The sequence below is a fragment of the Rhinoderma darwinii genome, unplaced genomic scaffold, assembly GCF_050947455.1.
Source record: "Rhinoderma darwinii isolate aRhiDar2 unplaced genomic scaffold, aRhiDar2.hap1 Scaffold_535, whole genome shotgun sequence".
Classification (NCBI taxonomy): Eukaryota; Metazoa; Chordata; class Amphibia; order Anura; family Rhinodermatidae; genus Rhinoderma; species Rhinoderma darwinii.
Window position 1 is genome coordinate 138,435 of NW_027464084.1, and position 24,273 is coordinate 162,707.

Genomic DNA, 24,273 nt, shown 5'->3' on the forward strand with positions numbered 1-24,273 from the left:
TGCTGATATACAGAAAAAAATTGAGTCTGTATATCAGCATCACTTTTGCGGTCTTCCGTGGATCACCGGCACCGAGTCCTGGCAGCAGCAGCAGCATTTCTCTCCATCGTTCGTTGTCCTTTGATTCTAGGTGAGCACCTAATTGGACTTCGGGATTTTGCATCCTCTTACCTTTGGTAATCTACACTATGTGGCGCCGTGTTTTGTGTCTCTTTTCTGTACTGCAGGGAGGAGAGCAGGGAGCAGTGGAGATAAGCGACATGTGATGTGTGATGTCCTGTACTGCAGGGAGGAGGAGAGCAGGGAGCAGTGGAGATAAGAGACATGTGATGTGTGATGTCCTGTACTAGAGGTAGGAGGGGAGCAGGGAGCAGTGGAGATAAGCGACATGTGATGTGTGATGTCCTGTACTGCAGGGAGGAGGAGAGCAGGGAGCAGTGGAGATAAGAGACATGTGATGTGTGATGTCCTGTACTACAGGGAGGAGGGGAGCAGTGGAGATAAGAGACATGTGATGTGTGATGTCCTGTACTGCAGGGAGGAGGAGAGCAGGGAGCAGTGGAGATGAGGCATGTGATGTGTGATGTCCTGTACTACAGGGAAGAGGAGAGCAGGGAGCAGTGGAGATAAGGGACATGTGATGTGTGATGTCCTGTACTGTTCGGGTACTAATCAGTCTCAACCGGCAGGGATAATACGCTGAGTTCGTACGAAAGGAATCACACCACACAGAGTCTGGTACAAAGCTCCTCACTCAGCATCAGGCGTCACTGACTTATTTATTACACACATTTGTTCTATATCCCCTTTCTCCTGGGGGTGGGTACATGTTATCACACTTTTATAAAAGCACCTATCACTGTAAGCCTCTTGTTACTTTGTGTCATCCTTGGATAGGTTCACCCTTATCTGGTCCTTTAGATATGTCTTCATAGTTCATAGTTCGTTCATACCAGGAAGTGACTTGTTATTTTATTAGTGCGTAGTCCCTGTTCAGGGGCCATCTTGCCACGTATACTTATCTAATCCTACTATTGCTTCATCACAATTATGTACACAACTCTATAGTCTATATTTTATTAAAGAAAGAAAATTATTATAAACATTAACTTCTGTCCACTCCATCCTTCACAGTCCCCCCTTTTATCATTATTTTCTTCATTTCTTAACCTAAGTGTGTCCGTGCTCTGGGAAAGGGGAGTAAAAGGATTTTTTCACCAGTTTGAGACGAGCCTCCCCTATTAGGAGACCCCCCTTTGTAGCTGGACTTAAAGAGTCGGTGCACACCCTACACTATCTATTCATCTTCAGAACAATAGTCTCGATAAAGGGTGGTTGTTTTCATGGATGGAGTTGGTAAAAGTCCTTCAATTTCTGAAGAAAACATGAAAGTGGGAGTTACTTCAGTTATAGTTTTAGTCATTAATTTCTTTATACATGGTAATACACAACAAGCAATAACTGCGAAAAGCACTAGAAAGATTAAGATTACAATCCCAATTTGGGCCAGAATTTTCTGCCATCCGGTTAACCATGAGAAATACTGATCCCATGGGTCTGTGAAACCTCAATTTCGTTTTAATTCCTCGGATAAAGAAACAATCTGTTTGATTGCCATGGTTACTTTGCCGTTTGGTCCTGTGTTATCTGGAATAAAAGTACAACAGGTAGTACCTATCATGGCACAAACGCCTCCTTTTTCTGCTAGTATCATATCAAGGGCCATACGGTTCTGGAAAGTCATAGTAGATGTGGGTCCTAACTGGTCAGCTAGACCTTGTAAAGCGTCCCTAGTATAGTTAACAAACCGTTGCTGGTTGTAATAGATATAATTTATCCAATCTACATTTTTGTTAGCTGTGATCATAGGGATTAATGATTCAAATCCAGCTGCTACCTGATCCCGGGCCTTGAATTCATCTGGGACCCCCCTTGGGACTCCTATAGCATCTATATACACATGGGGGTCAAAACTTCCTTTCAGATCTCTTTTTTCCCTTGTTAATATGTGACTATTTTGAGAGGTGGTCTCTTGGGTCTCAGAGAGTATATGAAAAGGCATGATCGCTTTCGCCAGGGTGCATTCTCCCTTCCAGTTCCCTCCGATTCGAGTTCTAATTTTCATGTCCCCACAGATCCAATATATATCCCCTAATGACTGGACCTGGTTCTGAAGGAGGCTTCCATTTATTGAGCTATACGTCCCACACCACTGGTTACTAAAGTTTCCTACAAATCTCCCTTCTCCCTCATAATTTACATAACAGGTGTAGTTCCCGGGGTATATAGTAAGTCCCTCTCGATTCTTGGGGGTCTCAGTTATGATAGGATATTCTTTCTTCCAATTTTCACACTCATTTTGTTCAATAGTAGTATTGGTGAATAAACTAAAAAAACATGGCTGAATTTGTTTTGGGATTTCTAAGGGTACCATACCTAAATGGGGTCTAGCCCCAGCACAAACATAGCAATTGCTTTTGTTTACTTTAGTGGCGGAATATTTCATCCATTCCAACCATAGATTTGTATCCACAAATCCAGTTTCCATAGCCATAGTGTCTTCGAATCCTGGGTTCGCGATTGCAACTATTTGTGAGATGGTTCGGATCCTAGGGGCAACGGGGTTTGGCTGTTCAATAATCAATTTTTCCCATTCTGTGGAATTTACCATATCCATAATTCTAAATGGACCCTCAGGTCCCACATAGCCGAGACTCCCTGTATAAGACGACAGCCAATACTGTCCACCATCTGTGTGTTTGGGATTTTCTATAGTTAGAATCAGTGGATTACAGCTACCTACATTTTGACACTGGCTACGAAATGGGGTCTTCGTAAGGGTCATCCTAGTTATTAGAGATTTTCCGCTATCATCCTTTTTGTTTAAAGCGCTAGGGGGTTGATATCCCCAATCTCTTCCAGTGTTCCATCCCACGGAGCCCCAGTATTTACCCTGAGTTCCCCAATTATCATCCGTAACACATATATATTGTTCTCCTTCTCCTATGGTTTTGATCCAGTTTCTTCCCCAATCATAGTTCAACCCGTATTCCCACTGTCTATGGTTACAGTCTATTATTTGACAATAATCGAATGTGTAAGTGGCTACATGGGTGTTGCTTGAATTAAACCAGAGGACAGTCATATCGTCGATCTTAGTGACCGCTACCTGTCCGGTTACTACCCATGCTGTACCACACAAAAGGATATACTGGATCATTTCGGAACTCCCACTCGTTTGCAATGGGAAGCGTGAATCCAAGTAGGGCGACCCTCAACTTTCACAGCGGTAGGGGTGGTCAATATGACTTGGTATGGGCCCTCGAATCGTGATTCTAGAGATCCTCGGACATGCTTCTTGACTACCACAAATTCTCCAGGTTTAATGTCGTGGGTGGTAGTATCTGCTTCCGGATCTGGAAAAGAGGAGTATACTGCAGAATGTGTTATTGTCAGTTCCTTACATAATGCAATTACAAAGTTCACTAGATTGTCATTTCCCATGCTAAGCTGCTGGGGGTAGTAGTGGCCTAACCTTGGGGGACCACCAAATAGTATTTCATAAGGCGTCAATCCTGTAGGGGCTTTAGGGGTGTTCCTAACCGAGTATAATGCTATAGGTAATAGTTCTGGCCATGCCATGTTCAGTTCTTGGCTGGTTTTCAAAAGTTTGTTTTTTAGGGTACCATTAAGTCTTTCTACTTTCCCGCTACTTTGAGGATGGTATGGAGTATGTAGTCCTAGATCAGCCCCGACTAATTTCCAAATTGCCGATGTGATATCTGCAGTAAAGGCTGGTCCTTGATCGCTTTCTATTACTTCTGGAATTCCGAATCTGCATATTACTTCCTTCATAAGTTTCTTTGCAGTAGTCCTGGCTGTCATATTGGTGACCGGGTAAGCCTCGGGCCATCCTGAAAACATATCGATTACCACTAGTAGATATTCGTATTTGCCACTTTTAGGCAGTTGTGTGTGATCTATTTGAATTCTTTGAAACGGATAGGATGTCCTGGCGAGGTGTTTTGCAGGAGTGGTCATAGTCCTTCCAGGGTTGCATCGATTGCAGATTATGCATGTCCGGCAATACTGGGTGACAGGGGTGGATATTCCTGGGGCCAGGTATAGTTTGTTGATTGCCGTTACCATCTGGTTCTTCCCTCGGTGGGTAGGACCGTGTGCCCACTGTACAATTGCTGGGTACAGGGCTCTCGGGAGGGCAACTCGTTTGTCCTTTCTCCATATTCCTTGTTTATCCACACTTGCTCCTTCCGTCTGCCATTGCTGTCTGTCCTCAGGGGTACTATTGTTCTGGAAGATGGTAACTTGGTTGATGGCGTCGGTCCCTTCCACATTTGGTATCTGTTCTCTGGCCCGCGACCTAGTCATAATCTGAAGGTAGCTTGTTTGATCCGGACTCCCTTCTGACTCTTTTCCGTAAGTTGCTGCCCACTTTGCCGTCTCGTCTGCCAGCTTATTTCCTTGTGCTTCTTCTGTTTGGGCTTTTCCATGGGCTTTGGTCTTGAGTATGGCCACTTTTTCTGGACGAGTCAAGGCTTCAAGTAATTCAGCCACAGCTTGCGCATGCCTGATTGGGGTACCAGCAGCTGTTGCAAAACCTCTGATTGCCCAGATCTGTCCAAAGTCGTGAGCCACACCGAAGGCGTATCTGGAATCCGTATATATGTTAGCTGTGTGGTTGGCCGCCTCGTGGCATGCCTCTGTGAGGGCTTTTAATTCAGCTTCTTGTGCAGATTTGTGGGGTGGCATCCGGCCTGCTCGGATGGTTTCGTGCAGTGATACCACAGCGTATCCAGTGTGGAATTTACCTTGTTCATCAGCATAACGTGATCCATCAGTGAAAAGAATGAGGTCCGGGTTGTCAAGTGGAGTGTCAAATACCGTGGAGGGAGATGTTGCTTGCTGCTGCATAAGTTGTAAGCAGTCATGAGATTGTGCATGATCTGATTCCGTATGGGGTTCTTGGTCTTGATCCCCCCTTACAAGGGGCAGAAGGGTGGCCGGATTGAGCGTATGGCAGTGCTGTAAAGTGACGTTGTCTGGAAGGAGAAGAGAACATTGAAGACGCATACGTCGTTGTAAGGAAAGTTGTTTTTGTTGACTTTGAAGTATGATTGCGGATAAGTCATGTGGAGCTAAAATGGTGACTGAATGTCCGAGAATAGAGGTAGGAGGGGAGCAGTGGAGATAAGAGACATGTGATGTGTGATATCCTGTACTACAGGGAAGAGGAGAGCAGGGAGCAGTGGAGATAAGAGACATGTGATGTGTAATGTCCTGTACTGCAGGGAGGAGGAGAGCAGGGAGCAGTGGAGATGAGACATCTGATGTTCTGTACTGCAGGGAGAAGGAGAGCAGAGAGCAGTGGAGATAAGAGACATGTGATGTGTAATGTCCTGTACTGCAGGGAGGAGAAGAGCAGGGGGCAGTGGAGATAAGAGACATGTGATGTGTGAGGTCCTGTACTACAGGGAGGAGGTGAGCAGAGAGCAGTGGAGATAAGAGACATGTGATGTGTGATGTCCTGTACTGCAGGGAGGAGGAGAGCAGGGAGCAGTGGAGATAAGAGACATGTGATGTGTGATGTCCTGTACTGCAGGGAGGAGGAGAGCAGGGATCAGTGCAGATAAGAGACATGTGATGTGTGATGTCCTGTGCTGCAGGGAGGAGGAGAGCAGGGAGCAGTGGAGATAAGAGACATGTAATGTGTGATGTCCTGTACTGCAGGGAGGAGGAGAGCAGAGAGCAGTGGAGATAAGAAACATGTGATGTGTGATGTCCTGTACTGCAGGGAGGAGAAGAGCAGGGGGCAGTGGAGATAAGAGACATGTGATCTGTGATGTCCTGTACTACAGGGAGGAGAGCAGGGAGCAGTGGAGATAAGAGACATGTGTTGTGTGATGTCCTGTACTACAGGGAGGAGAGCAGGGAGCAGTGGAGATAAGAGACATGTGATGTCCTGCACTGCAGGGAGGAGGAGAGCAAAGAGAAGTGGAGATAAGAGACATGTGATCTGTAATGTCCTGTACTACAGGGAGGAGGAGGTGAGCAGGGAGCAGTGGAGATAAGAAACATGTGATGTGTGATGTCCTGTACTGCAGGGAGGAGGAGAGCAGAGAGCAGTGGAGATAAGAGACATGTGATCTGTGATGTCCTGTACTACAGGGAGGAGAGCAGGGAGCAGTGGAGATAAGAGACATGTGTTGTGTGATGTCCTGTACTACAGGGAGGAGGAGAGCAGGGAGCAGTGAAGATAAGAGACATGTGATGTGTGATGTCCTGTACTGCAGGGAGGAGAGCAGGGAGCAGTGGAGATAAGAGACATGTGATGTGTGATGACCTGTACTGCAGGGAGGTGGGAAAGAGAGCAGGGAGCAGTGGAGATGAGTGACATGTGATGTGTGATGTCCTGTACTACAGGGAGGAGGAGATGAGCAGGGGGCAGTGGAGATACGAGACATGTGATGTGTGATGTCCTGTACTGCAGGGAGGAGAGCAGGGAGCAGTGGAGATAAGAGACATGGGATGTGTGATGTCCTGTACTAGAGGGAGGAGGAGAGCAGGGAGCATTGGAGATAAGAGAAATGTGATGTGTGATATCCTGTACTAGAGGGAGGAGGAGAGCAGGGAGCATTGGAGATAAGAGACATGTGATGTGTGATGTCCTGTACTGCAGGGAGTTGGAGAGCAGGGAGTAGTGGAGATGAGAGACATCTGATGTGTGATGTCCTGTACTAGAAGGAGGAGGAGAGCAGGGAGCAGTGGAGATTAGAGACATGTGGTGTGTGATGTCCTGTACTACAGGGGGAGGAGAGCAGGGAGCAGTGGAAATAAGAGACGTGATGTGTGATGTCCTGTACTACAGGGAGGAGATCAAGGAGCAGAGGAGATAAGAGAAATGTGATGTGTGATGTCCTGTACTAGAGGGAGGAGGAGAGCAGGGAGCAGTGGAGATAAGAGACATGTGATGTGTGATATCCTGTACTAGAGGGAGGAGGAGAGCAGGGAGCTGTGGAGATAAGAGACATGTGGTATGTGATGTCCTGTACTACAGGGAGGAGGAGAGCAGTTCGCAGTGGAGATAAGAGACATGTGATGTGTGATGTCCTGTACTACAGGGAGGAGGAGAGCAGGGAGCAGTGGAGATAAGAGACATGTGATGTCCTGTACTACAGGGAGGAGGAGAGCAGGGAGCAGTGGAGATAAGAGACGTGATGTGTGATGTCCTGTACAGCAGGGAGGATGGGAGCAGTGGAGATAAGAGACATGTGATCTATAATGTCCTGTACTACAGGGAGGAGGAGAGCAGGGATCAGTGCAGATAAGAGACATGTGATGTGTGATGTCCTGTACTGCAGGGAGGAGGAGAGCAGGGATCAGTGCAGATAAGAGACATGTGATGTGTGATGTCCTGTACTGCAGGGAGGAGAGCAGGGAGCAGTGGAGATAAGCGACATGTGATGTGTGATGTCCTGTACTGCAGGGAGGAGGAGAGCAGGGATCAGTGCAGAAAAGAGACATGTGATGTGTGATGTCCTGTACTACAGGGAGGAGGAGAGCAGGGAGCAGTGGAGATAAGACATGTGATGTGTGATGTCCTGTACTGCAGGGAGGAGGAGAGCAGGGAGCAGTGCAGATAAGAGACATGTGATGTGTGATGTCCTGTACTGCAGGGAGCAGTGGAAATAAGAGACATGTGATGTGTGATGTCCTGTACTACAGTGAGGAGGAGAGGAGGGAGCAGTGGAGATAAGAGACATGTGATCTGTAATGTCCTGTACTACAGGGAGGAGGAGGTGAGCAGAGAGCAGTGGAGATAAGAGACATGTGATCTGTAATGTCCTGTACTGTAGGGAGGAGGAGAGCAGGGATCAGTGCAGATAAGAGACATGTGATGTGTGATGTCCTGTACTGCAGGGAGGAGAGCAGGGAGCAGTGGAGATAAGAGACATGTGATGTGTGATGTCCTGTACTGCAGGGAGGAGGAGAGCAGGGAGCAGTGCAGATAAGAGACATGTGATGTGTGATGTCCTGTACTGCAGGGAGGAGGAGAGCAGGGATCAGTGCAGAAAAGAGACATGTGATGTGTGATGTCCTGTACTACAGGGAGGAGGAGAGCAGGGAGCAGTGGAGATAAGACATGTGATGTGTGATGTCCTGTACTGCAGGGAGGAGGAGAGCAGGGAGCAGTGCAGATAAGAGACATGTGATGTGTGATGTCCTGTACTGCAGGGAGCAGTGGAAATAAGAGACATGTGATGTGTGATGTCCTGTACTACAGGGAGGAGGAGAGCAGGGAGCAGTGGAGATAAGACATGTGATGTGTGATGTCCTGTACTGCAGGGAGGAGGAGAGCAGGGAGCAGTGCAGATAAGAGACATGTGATGTGTGATGTCCTGTACTGCAGGGAGCAGTGGAAATAAGAGACATGTGATGTGTGATGTCCTGTACTACAGGGAGGAGGAGAGGAGGGAGCAGTGGAGATAAGAGACATGTGATGTGTGATGTCCTGTACTGCAGGGAGCAGTGGAAATAAGAGACATGTGATGTGTGATGTCCTGTACTACAGGGAGGAGGAGAGGAGGGAGCAGTGGAGATAAGAGACATGTGATGTGTGATGTCCTGTACTACAGGGAGGAGGAGAGCAGGGAGCAGTGCAGATAAGAGACATGTGATGTGTGATGTTCTGTACTGCAGGGATGAGAGCATTGAGCAGTGGAAATAAGAGACATGTGATGTATGATGTCCTGTACTGCAGGGAGGAGGAGAGCAGGGATCAGTGCAGATAAGAGACATGTGATGTGTGATGTCCTGTACTACAGGGAGGAGGAGAGCAGTGGAGATAAGAGACATGTGATGTGTGATGTCCTGTACTGCAGGGAGGAGGAGAGCAGGGAGCAGTGGAGATAAGAGACATGTGATGTGTGATATCCTGTACTGCAGGGAGGAGGAGAGCAGGGATCAGTGCAGATAAGAGACATGTGATGTCCTGTACTGCAGGGAGGAGGAGAGCAGAGAGCAGTGGAGATAAGAGACATGTGATGTGTGATGTCCTGTACTGCAGGGAGGAGGAGAGCAGAGAGCAGTGGAGATAAGAGACATGTGATGTGTGATGTCCTGTACTACAGGGAGGAGGAGAGCAGGGAGCAGTGGAGATAAGAGACATGTGATGTGTGATGTCCTGTACTGCAGGGAGGAGGGGAGCAGGGAGCAGTGGAGATAAGAGACATGTGATGTGTGATGTCCTGTACTGCAGGGAGGAGGGGAGCAGGGAGCAGTGGAGATAAGAGACGTGTGATGTGTGATGTCCTGTACTACAGGGAGGAGGAGAGCAGAGAGCAGTGGAGATAAGAGACATGTGATGTGTGATGTCCTGTACTGCAGGGAGGAGGAGAGCAGAGAGCAGTGGAGATAAGGGACATGTGATGTGTGATGTCCTGTACTACAGGGAGTAGGAGAGCAGAGGAGATAAGAGACATGTGATGTGTGATGTCCTGTACTGCAGGGAGGAGGAGAGCAGGGAGCAGTGCAGATAAGAGACATGTGATGTGTGATATCCTGTACTGCAGGGAGGAGGAGAGCAGGGGGCAGTGGAGATGAGAGACATGTGATGTGTGATGTCCTGTACTGCAGGGAGGAGGAGAGCAGAGAGCAGTGGAGATAAGAGACATGTGATGTGTGATATCCTGTACTGCAGGGAGGAGGAGAGCAGGGATCAGTGCAGATAAGAGACATGTGATGTCCTGTACTGCAGGGAGGAGGAGAGCAGAGAGCAGTGGAGATAAGAGACATGTGATGTGTGATGTCCTGTACTACAGGGAGGAGGAGAGCAGAGAGCAGTGGAGATAAGAGACATGTGATGTGTGATGTCCTGTACTACAGGGAGGAGGAGAGCAGGGAGCAGTGGAGATAAGAGACATGTGATGTGTGATGTCCTGTACTGCAGGGAGGAGGGGAGCAGGGAGCAGTGGAGATAAGAGACGTGTGATGTGTGATGTCCTGTACTGCAGGGAGGAGGAGAGCAGAGAGCAGTGGAGATAAGGGACATGTGATGTGTGAAGTCCTGTACTGCAGGGAGGAGGAGAGCAGAGAGCAGAGGAGATAAGAGACATGTGATCTGTGATGTCCTGTACTACAGGGAGGAGAGCAGGGAGCAGTGCAGATAAGAGACATGTGATGTGTAATGTCCTGTACTGCAGGGAGGAGGAGAGCAGGGAGCAGTGCAGATAAGAGACATGTAATGTGTGATGTCCTGTACTACAGGGAGGAGGGGAGCAGTGGAGATAAGAGACATGTGATGTGTGATATCCTGTACTGCAGGGAGGAGGAGAGCAGGGATCAGTGCAGATAAGAGACATGTAATGTGTGATGTCCTGTACTACAGGGAGGAGGGGAGCAGTGGAGATAAGAGACATGTGATGTGTGATGTCCTGTACTGCAGGGAGGAGGAGAGCAGGGGGCAGTGGAGATGAGAGACATGTGATGTGTGAGGTCCTGTACTGCAGGGGGGGGGAGAGCAGGGAGCAGTGGAGATGAGGCATGTGATGTGTGATGTCCTGTACTGCAGGGAGGAGGAGAGCAGGGAGCAGTGGAGATAAGAGACATGTGATGTGTGATGTCCTGTACTGCAGGGAGGAGGAGAGCAGGGATCAGTGCAGATAAGAGACATTCGGTTTACGCATTAAAATCAGCAACAAAATACTCTGTGTGAACAGGGCCTAAGTTTCCGTGCAGCATCTCTGCCCATGGTCACCACTGATAAATCCCTTCTGACATGACTCAGGGCAAGAAGGTAAATTGAAGTTGCAATCCGCGTTAAGACAAAGTTTAAGAGATTGAAGTAGTAAGTTATGTAGTTCCAAGTCATCTTCTTGGTGTAAGTTGTAAACACCCTGTACTAGGTTTTCATTATCTCCGAATTTCTCCAGTGATTTTTCTAGTTATTTACTTTTTTTTCCTCGAGAATTCTCGGCTGTAAGTGTGAAAATCCCAGAAACTTGTGATAAAGTCACATCTGCCCCGTTGAGACGTTTTAGCAGCTGACAGGAGAAAATGATACAAAGTGCCAATAATGTTCTGTGTATAATGTAACAAAGGGGGCGCTGTAACCTGACGCTCACTGCTGGGGTGGAGATGATGAGAGTGATGATTACAATTGTGATGGTGATGATGGGGATGACGATTATGGTGATGATGATGATGGTGATGATGATGATGGTGGTGATGATGATGATGATGGGGATTATGACGATTATAGTGATGATGATGATGATGATGATGATGGTGATGATGATGATGTTGATGGTGATGGTGGTGATGATGATGATGATGATGGGGATGATGACGATGATGGTGATAATGATGGTGGTGATGATGATAGTGATGATAAAGGTTATGATGATGATGGTGGTGGTGATGATAAAGGTTATTATGATGATGATGGTGGTGATGACGATGATGGTGATGATGAGGAGGATCAGGATGATAATGATGGTGATGATAATGATGGTGGTGGTGGTGGTGATGATGATGGTGGTGAGGATGATGATGGTGATGGTGGTGATGATGATGATGGTGGTGGTGGTGATGATGAGGGTGATGATGGTGATGTTGATGATGATGGTGGTGATGATGATGTAAGGGATGGTGATGGTGGTGATACTGATGATGGTGATGATGATGATGACATTAGTGATGATGATGATGATGATGATGATGGTGATGACGTTAGTGATGATGATGTTAGTGATGATGATGATGATGATGGTGGGGATGGTGATGATGGTGATAATGATGATGACGATGTTGGTGACGATGATGATGGTGAGGATGATGACGATTATGGTGATGATGATGATGATTATGGTGATGATGGTGGTGGTGATGGTGGTGATGATGATGATGATGATGACGATGATGATGGTTATGATGATGATGGTGATGATGATGGTGGTGATGACGATGATGACGATTATGGTGATGGTGATGACGATGATGGTGATGGTGATGATGATGATGATGATAATGGTGATGATGGTGATGATGACGATTATGGTGATGATAATGATGGTGGTGGTGATGATGAAGACGATTATGGTGATGGTGATGATGATGATGGTGATGATGATGATGATGATAATGGTGATGATGGTGATGATGACGATTATGGTGATGATAATGATGGTGGTGGTGATGATGATGATGATGTTGATGGGGATGATGGTGATGATGATGATGATTGTGATGATGATGTTGATGATGATGATGATGGTGATGGGGATGATGGTTATGATGATGATGATGGTGATGCGGATGATGGTGGTGATGATGATGATGGTGATGATGATGATGATGGGGATGATGGTGGTGATTGTGTTGTGGAGCAGGTATTGATCTTCTTTTCTCCTTTTTTTCAGGGATAATTCAGACCCTGTCCATCCTGGGGCCGCTCCTGGGCTCTCTCATGGCCTCCTTCTGTGCGCAGCTCTTCGTGGACGTTGGTTTCATAAATCTCGGTAATTAATATTATTTCTCCCCGGTCACCAGTGTAGTCGGGCATGTTGCTGGTGGGATCATTCGTACAAGCGACCCCCACGGACAGGTGATTGTCCGCATTCTGGTCATTGGCCGCATTCATGTGTATGGTCACCCCCCGACCTCTATGTGGACATGACAAGATCAGCAAACAAGGGAGGGGAAACCGGAGCAAGGCAGGAATAGAGGGTAGGGGGCAAATGGGTGGAGGGCTATACCAGAATGGGGCCATATTTTCTGCCTTTATGGAGCATGTGAGGAGCTGATGATGTTTTCTTTCTTGCAGATGAGATTTCTTTGAGGGCGACAGACACCCGCTGGGTCGGGGCGTGGTGGGTGGGATTCCTTGTCTGTGGGGTCTTGAATCTCCTCGCTGCTGTCCCTTTCTGCTTCATCCCAAAAACTCTGCCCAAGGAGGGACAAGAGGATCAGTCAGAGCTGAGAGAGACGCTCCGGCCTCAAATAACGGACGGCACCGCAGAGAATGTCACCGCCAAAGAAAGCGGAGCGCAAGGTGCAAATATTCTGTAATGAGTCACATCTACATCATGTCTAATACTCCAATCACATCCAGAGCTGCACTCACATGTCTTTTGTTACATCATGTCTAATACTCCAATCACATCCAGAGCTGCACTCCCATGTCTATTGTTACATGCCAATGGATCCTCTTTCCCGCAGTGAGTGATGCTGCCGCCTGCTGACAGCTGTCATTAAAGGGAAGGTATCACCTATAGATATACATATATTTTTACTTTTTTAAAAAAAAAATTTACTAATCAGAAACAGATAGTGAAGCCGTTTTAATTCTGTTTTCTGTACGTTATTATGGGAGCGGTAATCTTGTCTTTGCCGCTGTTAACAGATCCACATGGACCATAGGAACCTGTAGACTGGAGATGACCCGTTGGGGGAATGTATACAGACGGGAATATAATGCACCACATTCATTATTATATTCGTCTGATCGTGCGTCAGAATATCTGCTATGAACATGCAGAGATTCGCACTATAATTGATGACAAATATAAATGATAGTAAATCTGTCGGTATGTGGGAGGTCACACCTCTCCCGCTAAACCCTACTAACGTTTTTCGAACACTTTTGAAAGCGTAAAATAACAAATTATTGTGCAAATATGGCATCAACAAAATTAATCATCCACTACTAAGCTAGAGTGTAGCGGGCATGCTCTGCGACCTATGCAGCGGTTACTGGGCAAAAAGGGGCAGGAGGGAAGCTGTGTGCATCACCTATTATCAATGGTGGATCCTGCAAAACAAATATAGGTGTTACCTGTAAGTGTAATCCTGCCTATGATGATAATGATATGAGTCATTGATTTCTATGTGAGAGTGTAGTGGGCATGCTCTGTGGCCTGTGCAGAGATCACTGTGCAGGGAGGGGTAGGAAGGGAGATATATCTATCACCTACTGTCATTGATTATGCCAAATGTGATTATAATAAAATGACTTCTGAGAAGTGACCTCTATAGAACTGGGTCAGTCTATTATGAATGGTGGATCCTGTGTTATCTATGTATAGGTGTTACCTGTCAGTGTAATCCTGCCTGTGATGATAATGACTGCTGAGAATTGATCTCTACAGAACAGGAAGGATCAGTCTATTATGAATGGTGGATCCTGTGTTATCTATGTATGTGTTACCTGTCAGTGTAATCCTGCCTGTGATGATAATGAGATGATGCTGAGAAGTGATCTCTACAGAACAGGAAGGATCAGTCTATTATGAATGGTGGATCCTGTGTTATCTATGTATAGGTGTTACCTGTCAGTGTAATCCTGCCTGTGATGATAATGAGATGATGCTGAGTAGTGATCTCTACAGAACAGGAAGGATCAGTCTATTATGAATGGTGGATCCTGTGTTATCTATGTATAGGTGTTACCTGTCAGTGTAATCCTGCCTGTGATGATAATGAGATGATGCTGAGTAGTGATCTCTACAGAACAGGAAGGATCAGTCTATTATGAATGGTGGATCCTGTGTTATCTATGTATAGGTGTTACCTGTCAGTGTAATCCTGTCTGTGATGATAATGAGATGATGCTGAGAAGTGATCTCTACAGAACAGGAAGGATCAGTCTATTATGAATGGTGGATCATGTTTTATATATATGTAGGTGTTACCTGTCAGTGTAATCCTGTCTGGAAGAGTCTGTCTATTGTGAGACTCAGTGACCAGAGTAAAAACGGCAAGATTTTAAGATCATTTTTAATATATATAATGACATGGGGAAGAAAAAAAACAAAAAAAACGTTACCCAAAGTTTTTAAGAATATATATTTTTTAATACAAAAACGTAATTTAAACAATCATTTCCTGATAACACATTCCTCACAGATGTCCGAACCTTTAGTACTTGGGGTGATGGGGAAGAGGGCACTAGTGAGGCATATAGGGGTAAGGGTGACCCTATAATCCCCGTTGTATACGTCCATGAGGACACCATGTCTACTACATGGTTTCTTCTATCACAGGATTCTTTGTGCTCCTGAAGAAGCTCCTGAAGAACGAGATTTTCATGCTGTTCCTGCTGGTGACCGTCATTCAGTTCAGTGCGTTCGTTGGGTTCATGTCATTCACGCCCAAATACCTGGAGCAGCAGTTCGGGATATCTGCGTCGGAAGCCATCTTTCTCATAGGTACGTGTAAGATTACAATGTCTCTGCAGCTGGAAACGCAAGATGAGCGACTGTCACGTCATGACTCGTCTCTCGGCAGGAGTCTACAGTCTCCCGGTCATTGCAGTCGGCTACTTCCTGGGGGGATTTTTCATGAAGAAATTCAAAACTTCAACATTCATGGCGGCAAAGTTAGGATTCGGCACGTCGATCATAGAATATCTGCTCTACCTGCTGGCATTCACCCTGGTGTGCAGGAACGCAGCGATAGCCGGGCTGACCGTGACCTACGAGGGGTGAGCGACCAATGACGAGGCACCCCAAGTTTCAGTGTCATTATCCTGTACCCCAAGTGTCAGTGTATCATTATCCTGTACCCCAAGTGTCAGTGTAATTATCCTGTACCCCAAGTGTCAGTGTCATTATCCTGTACCCCAAGTGTCAGTGTATCATTATCTTGTACCCCAAGTGTCAGGTCAGAGTGTTATGTGGTTTGCATTGTGTGGGTGACATTATTATTGACACATTATTGTGTGGGTGACATTATCACATCCAGCGACCCTCGGGTGTAGGCGGTCGGGTGGACACAATGTGGATTCTCTTCTTGCTTTTCTAGGGTTGAGGACGTTTCTTACCTGGAGAATCTGACATCGGGATGTAATGTGAACTGCGGCTGCACCACTGATGTGTGGGACCCCGTGTGCGGAGATAATGGGGTGGGCTACATGTCCGCCTGCCTGGCCGGCTGCTCATCATCTACAGGGAGCGGCCAGGATGTGGTAAGATTCGCGGTGAGGCATCCGCCATCTTGTGTGGAGATTCTGCTCTCATGTCTTTGTTTTTGCCCTCAGGTTTTCCACAATTGCAGCTGCGTCCGTTCCTTCAATGGCTCGGCGGCTCTGGGCCAGTGTCCCCGGGAGGCGGCTTGTGACTCCATGCTGCTCTACTTCATGATCCTCAACCTCGTCTGCTGCTTCATCTACTCGCTGGGGGCCATGCCCGGCTACATGGTGCTGATCAGGTGATCTGGGGTGACCCTCATGTACAAGAAATCCTGACTGGCACTATTGGTTGTGTCTGAGCTTGTCTCCGGGACGGATGATTTGTGGGGTTCCTCTGTACTGAGCCGCAGTTATGTGGGGATTTTTTATACAGTGGATTCTCGGGCTCCTGTCTTATTACTGATGTCCGGTGTCTATCGTCTTCTAGGAGTTTGACCCCAGAAGAAAAGTCTTTTGGTCTTGGTCTCCATCTCTTGGCTGCTCGAGCTCTCGGTAAATAAACTTCCCTTTGTGTAATGAGTGTCATGCTAATGGAGTCCCCCCAGACCAGCAGAAATAGACCCCACCGACCAGAAAGTTATACCCCCAAATTATCAGACCCTCTGCCCCGGCCAAAAATAACTGGATGGAACCGATCATCAATATTTGTTTAGTCTTTATTTCCAGTAACAGACATTAATATCAGCCCGACCAATATTAATTTAGCTGCTAAATTATACAGGGGTAAGATGGAGGATACTGGGGATGGTGGAGGATGCTGGGGAATGATGGAGGATGCTGGGGAATGATGGAGGATGCTGGGGAATGATGGAGGATGCTGGAAAATGGTGGAGGATACTGGGGAATGGTGGAGAATACTGGGGAATGGTGGAGGATACTGGGGGAAGATGGAGGATACTGGGGATGATGGAGGATACCGGGGGATGATGGAGGATACTGGGGGATGATGGAGGATACTAGGGGATGATGGAGGATACTAGGGGATGATGGAGGATACTGGGGGATGATGGAGGATACTGGGGGATGATGGAGGATACTGGGGGATGATGGAGGATACTGGGGAATGATGGAGGATACTGGGGAATGATTGGGGTGATGGAGGATACTGGGGATGATGGAGGGTACTGGGGGATGGTGGAGGATACTGGCGATGATGGAGGATACTGGGGATGGTGGAGGATACTGGGGATGATGGAGGATACTGGAGATGATGGAGGATACTGGGGATGATGGAGGGTACTGGGGGACGGTGGAGGATACTGGGGGACGGTGGAGGATACTGGGGGAAGATGGAGGATACTAGGGGATGATGGAGGATACTAGGGGATGATGGAGGATACTAGGGGATGATGGAGGATACTAGGGGATGATGGAGGATACTGTGGGATGGTGGAGGATACTGGGGATAATGGAGGACACTGGGGGATGGTGGAGGATACTGGCGATGATGGAGGATACTGGGGATGGTGGAGGATACTGGGGGATGATGGAGGATACTGAGGGATGATGGAGGATACTGGAGATGATGGAGGATACTGGGGATGATGGAGGGTACTGGGGGATGGTGGAGGATACTGGGGGAAGATGGAGGATACTGGGGATGATGGAGGATACTAGGGGATGATGGAGGATACTGTGGGATGGTGGAGGATACTGGGGATAATGGAGGAAACTGGGGGATGGTGGAGGATACTGGCGATGATGGAGGATACTGGGGATGGTGGAGGATACTGGGGGATGATGGAGGATACTGAGGGATGATGGAGGATACTGGGGATGATGGAGGGTACTGGGGGATGATGGAGGATACTGGGGTAAGATGGAGGATACTGGGGTATGATGGAGGATACTGGGGTAAGATGGAGGATACTGGGGTAAGATGGAGGATACTGGGGATGATGGAGGATACTAGGGGATGATGGAGGATACTTGGGGATGATGGAGGATACTGTGGGATGGTGGAGGATACTGGCGATGATGGAGGATACTGGGGATGGTGGAGGAGGATACTGGGGGATGATGGAGGATACTGAGGGATGATGGAGGATACTGGAGATGATGGAGGATACCAAGGATGATTGAGGATACTGGAGATGATGGAGGATACTGGGGATGATGGAAGATACTGGGTAAGGTGGAGGATACTGGGAGATAATCGAGGAACTGGGGATGGTGGAGGATACTAGGGGATGGTGGAGGATACTGGGGGATGGTGGAGGATACTGAGGATGATTGAGGATACTGAGGATGATTGAGGATACTGGGGATGGTGGAGGATACTGGCGATGATGGAGGATACTGGGTATGATGGAGGATACTGGGTATGATGGAGGATACTGGTGATGATGGTGGATACTGGGGATGATGGAGGATACTGGGAATGGTAGAGGATACTGAGGGATGATGGTGGATACTGGGGATGATGGAGGATACTGGGGACGGTGGAGGATACTGAGTTATGATGGAGGACACTGGGGAATGATGGAGGACACGGGAGATGATGGAGGATACGGGAGATGATGGAGGATACTGGAGATGATGGAGGATACTGGGGATGGTGGAGGATACTTGGGGATGATAGAGGATGCTAGAGATTATTGAGGATACTGGGGATGATGGAGGATGCTGGAGATTATGGAGGATACTGGGGATGATGGAGGATACTGGGGGATGATGGAGGGTACTGGGGGATGATGGAGGGTACTGGGGGATGATGGAGGATACTGGGGATGATGGAGGATACTGGAGAAGATGGAGGATACTGGGGGATCATGGAGGATACTGGAGATGATGGAGGATACTGGAGATGATGGAGGATACTGGGGGAAGATGGAGGATACTGGGGGATGGTAGAGGATACTGGAGGTTGGTGGAGGATACTGGAGATGATGGAGGATACTGAGGATGATGGAGGATATTGGAGATGATGGAGGATACTGGGGGAAGATGGAGGATACTGGGGGATGGTAGAGGATACTTTAGGTTGGTGGAGGATACTGGGGATGATGGAGGATACTGGGGATGATGGAGGATACTGGGGATGATGGAGGATACTGGGAAAGGTGGAGGATACTGGGAAATGATCAAGGAACTGGGGATGGTGGAGGATACTGGGGGATGATGGAGGATACTGGGGGATGATGGAGGATACTGGGGGATGATGGAGGATACTGGAGATGATGGAGGATACTGGAGATGATGGAGGATACTGGGGATGATGGAGGATACTGGGGATGATGGAGGATACTGGGGATGATGGAGGATACTGGGGATGGTGGAGGATACTGGGAATGGTGGAGGATACTGGGGAGGATGGAGGATACTGGGGAGGATGGAGGATACTGGGGATGATGGAGGATACTGGGGAGGATGGAGGATACTGGGGAGGATACTGGGGATGATGGAGGATACTGGGGATACTGGGGATGATGGAGGATACTGGGAATGGTGGAGGATACTGGGGTATGATGGAGGACACTGGGGTATGATGGAGGACACTGGGGAATGATGGAGGACACTGGGGAATGATGGAGGACACTGGGGAATGATGGAGGACGCTGGAGATTATGGAGGATACTGGAGATGATGGAGGATACTGAAGATGATGGAGGATACTTGTGGATGGTGGAGGAAACTGAGGATGGTGGAGGATACTGGGGGATGATGGAGGATACCGGAGATGATGGAGGATACTGGGGGTTGGTGGAGGATACTGGAGATGATGGTGGATACTGAGGATGATGGAGGATACTGGGGATGGTGGAGGATACTGGCGATGATGGAGGATACTGGGTATGATGGAGGATACTGGGTATGATGGAGGATACTGGGTATGATGGTGGATACTGGGGATGATGGAGGATACTGGGAATGGTGGAGGATACTGAGGGATGATGGTGGATACTGGGGATGATGGAGGATACTGGGAATGGTGGAGGATACTGAGGTATGATGGAGGACACTGGGGAATGATGGAGGATGCTGGAGATTATGGAGGATACAGGAGATGATGGAGGATACTGGAGATGATGGAGGATACTGGAGATGATGGAGGATACTGGGGATGATGGAGGATACTAGGGATGGTGGAGGATACTGGGGAGGATGGAGGATACTGGGGAGGATGGAGGATACTGGGAATGGTGGAGGATACTGGGTAGGATGGAGGATACTTGGGGATGATAGAGGATGCTAGAGATTATTGAGGATACTGGCGATGATGGAGGATGCTGGGAGATTATGGAGGGTACTGGGGGATGATGGAGGATACTGGGGATGATGGAGGATACTGGGGATGATGGAGGATACTGGAGAAGATGGAGGATACTGGGGGATCATGGAGGATACTGGAGATGATGGAGGATACTGGAGATGATGGAGGATACTGGAGATGATGGAGGATACTGGAGATGATGGAGGATACTGGAGATGATGGAGGATACTGGAGATGATGGAGGATACTGGAGATGATGGAGGATACTGGGGGAAGATGGAGGATACTGGGGGATGGTAGAGGATACTGGAGGTTGGTGGCGGATACTGGAGATGATGGAGGATACGGAGGATGATAGAGGATACTGGGGGTGATAGAGGATACTGGGAAAGGTGGAGGATACTGGAAGATGATCGAGGAACTGGGGATGGTGGAGGATACTAGGGGATGGTGGAGGATACTGGGGGATGATGGAGGATACTGGGGATGATGGAGGATACTGGGGATGATGGAGGATACTGGAGAAGATGGAGGATACTGGGGGATCATGGAGGATACTGGAGATGAAGGAGGATACTGGAGATGATGGAGGATACTGGGGGAAGATGGAGGATACTGGGGGATGGTAGAGGATACTGGAGGTTGGTGGCGGATACTGGAGATGATGGAGGATACGGAGGATGATGGAGGATATTGGAGATGATGAAGGATACTGGGGATGATAGAGGATACTGGGGATGATAGAGGATACTGGGGGTGATAGAGGATACTGGGAAAGGTGGAGGATACTGGAAGATGATCGAGGAACTGGGGATCGTGGAGGATACTAGGGGATGGTGGAGGATACTGGGGGATGATGGAGGATACTGGGGATGATGGAGGATACTGGGGATGATGGAGGATACTGGGAATGGTGGAGGATACTGGGGAGGATGGAGGATACTGGGGATGATGGAGGATATTGGAGATGATGGAGGATACTGGGGATGATGGAAGATACTGGGTAAGGTGGAGGATACTGGGAGATGATCGAGGAACTGGGGATGGTGGAGGATACTGGGGGATGATGGAGGATACTGGAGATGATGGTGGATACTGAGGATGATGGAGGATACTGGGGATGGTGGAGGATACTGGCGATGATGGAGGATGCTGGGTATGATGGAGGATACTGGGGATGATGGTGGATACTGGGGATGATGGAGGATACTGGGAATGGTGGAGGATACTGAGGGATGATGGTGGATACTGGGGATGATGGAGGATACTGGGAATGGTGGAGGATACTGAGATATGATGGAGGACACTGAGGAATGATGGAGGACGCTGGAGATTATGGAGGATACTGGAGATGATGGAGGATACTGGAGATGATGGAGGATACTGGGGATGGTGGAGGATACTGGGGTTGGTGGAGGATACTGGGGGATGATGGAGGATACTGGGGATGATGGAGGATACTGGGGGAAGATGGAGAATACTGGGGAGGATGGAGGATACTGGGGAGGATGGAGGATACTGGGGAGGATGGAGGATACTGGGGAGGATGGAGGATACTGGGGAGGATGGAGGATACTGGGGAGGATGGAGGATACTGGGGAGGATGGAGGATACTGGGGAGGATGGAGGATACTGGGGAGGATGGAGGATACTGGGGAGGATGGAGGATACTGGGGAGGATGGAGGATACTGGGGAGGATGGAGGATACTGGGGATGATGGAGGATACTGGGAATGGTGGAGGATACTGGGTATGATGGAGGACACTGGGGAATGATGGAGGATGCTGGAGATTTTGGAGGATACTGGAGATGATGGAGGATACTGAAGATGATGGAGGATACTGGGGGATGGTGGAGGATACTGAGGATGGTGGAGGATACTGGGGGATGATGGAGGATACCAGAGATGATGGAGGATACCGGAGATGATGGAGGATACTGGGAGTTGGTGGAGGATACAGGAGATGATGGTGGATACTGAGGATGATGGAGGATATTGGAGATGATGGAGGATACTGGGGATGATGGAAGATACTGGGTAAGGTGGAGGATACTGGGAGATGATCGAGGAACTGGGGAAGGTGGAGGATACTAGGGGATGGTGGAGGATACTGGGGGATGATGGAGGATACTGGAGATGATGGAGGATACTGGAGATGATGGAGGATACTGAGGATGATTGAGGATACTGGGGATGGTAGAGGATACTGGCGATGATGGAGGATACTGGGTATGATGGAGGATACTGGGGATGATGGTGGATACTGGGGATGATGGAGGATACTGGGAATGGTGGAGGATACTGAGGGATGATGGAGGACACTGGGGAATGATGGAGGACGCTGGAGATTATGGAGGATATGGGAGATTATGGAGGATACTGGAGATGATGGAGGATACTGGAGATGATGGAGGACACTGGGGATGGTGGAGGATACTTGGGGATTATAGAGGATGCTAGAGATTATTGAGGATACTGGGGATGATGGAGGGTACTGGGGGATGATGGAGGATACTGGGGATGATGGAGGATACTGGAGAAGATGGAGGATACTGGGGGATCATGGAGGATACTGGAGATGATGGAGGATACTGGAGATGATGGAGGATACTGGGGGATGGTAGAGGATACTGGGGAGGATACGGAGGATGATGGAGGATATTGGAGATGATGGAGGATACTGGGGATGATAGAGGATACTGGGGATGATGGAGGATACTGGGAAAGGTGGAAGATACTGGGAGATGATCGAGGAACTGGGGATGGTGGAGGATACTAGGGGATGGTGGAGAATACTGGGGGATGATGGAGGATACTGGGGATGATGGAGGATACTGGGGATGATGGAGGATACTGGGGATGATGGAGGATACTGGGGGATGATGGAAGATACTGGGGGATGATGGAGGATACTGGGGGATGATGGAGGATACTGGGGGATGATGGAGGATACTGGGGGATGATGGAGGATACTGGGGGATGGTGGAGGATACTGGGGATATTCAGGATACAGGGGGAAGATGGAGGATACTGGCGACGATGGAGGATACTGGCGACGATGGAGGATACTGGCGATGATGGAGGATACTGGGGAGGATGATACTGGGGATGATGGAGGATACTGGGGATGATGGAGGATACTGGGGATGATTGAGGATACTGGGAATGGTGGATACTGGGGTATGATGGAGGACACTGGGGAATGATGGAGGATGCTGGAGATGATGGAGGATACTGGAGATTATGGCGGATAATGGGGGATGGTGGAGGATACTGAGGATGGTGGAGGATACTGGGGGATGATGGAGGATGCTAGAGATTATTGAGGATACTGGGGATGATGGAGGATGCTGGAGATTATGGAGGATACCAGGGATGATGGAGGATACTGGGGAATGATGGAGGGTACTGGGGATGATGGAGGATACTGGGGATGATGGAGGATACTGGAGAATACTGGGGGATCATGGAGGATACTGGAGATGATGGAGAATACTGGAGATGATGGAGGATACTGGGGGATGGTAGAGGGTACTGGGTGTTGGTGGAGGATACTGGAGATGATGGAGTATACTGAGGATGATGGAGGATATTGGAGATGATGGAGGATACTGGGGATGATGGAGGATACTGGGGATGATGGAGGATACTGGGAAAGGTGGAGGATACTGGGGGATGATCGAGGAACTGGGGATGGTGGAGGATACTAGGGGAAGGTGGAGGATACTGGGGGATGATGGAGGATACTGGAGATGATGGAGGATACATGGGGATGATGGAGAATAGTGGGGAAGATGGAGGATACTGGAGATGATGGAGGATACTGGGGGATGATGGAGGATACTGGGGAATGATGAAGGATACTGGGGGATGATGGAGGATACTGGAGAATGATGGAGGATACTGGGGGATGATGGAGGATACTGGGGGATGATGGAGGATACTGGAGGATGGTGGAAGATACTATGGGAAAATGGAGGATACTGGGGGATGATGGAGGATACTGGGGATGATGGAGGATACTGAAGGATGATAAGGGATATTGGAGATGAAGGAGGATACTGGAGATAGTG

The 24,273-nt window shown here is 48.4% G+C and overlaps 1 protein-coding gene across 3 annotated transcripts in view; it reads left to right on the forward strand.

The window, feature by feature from the left end:
• Nucleotides 1-24,273, forward strand: part of LOC142722383 (solute carrier organic anion transporter family member 1A2-like) — a 52,342-nt gene that overhangs the window by 23,090 nt on the left and 4,979 nt on the right. For all 3 annotated transcript variants that reach the window (XM_075848890.1, XM_075848892.1, XM_075848891.1), the window contains exons 7-13: nucleotides 12,438-12,536; nucleotides 12,842-13,069; nucleotides 15,060-15,224; nucleotides 15,304-15,499; nucleotides 15,820-15,982; nucleotides 16,055-16,224; nucleotides 16,413-16,477. In XM_075848890.1, coding sequence (XP_075705005.1) covers nucleotides 12,438-12,536; nucleotides 12,842-13,069; nucleotides 15,060-15,224; nucleotides 15,304-15,499; nucleotides 15,820-15,982; nucleotides 16,055-16,224; nucleotides 16,413-16,477 — 1,086 coding nt within the window. The remainder of the gene's footprint in view (nucleotides 1-12,437; nucleotides 12,537-12,841; nucleotides 13,070-15,059; nucleotides 15,225-15,303; nucleotides 15,500-15,819; nucleotides 15,983-16,054; nucleotides 16,225-16,412; nucleotides 16,478-24,273) is intronic.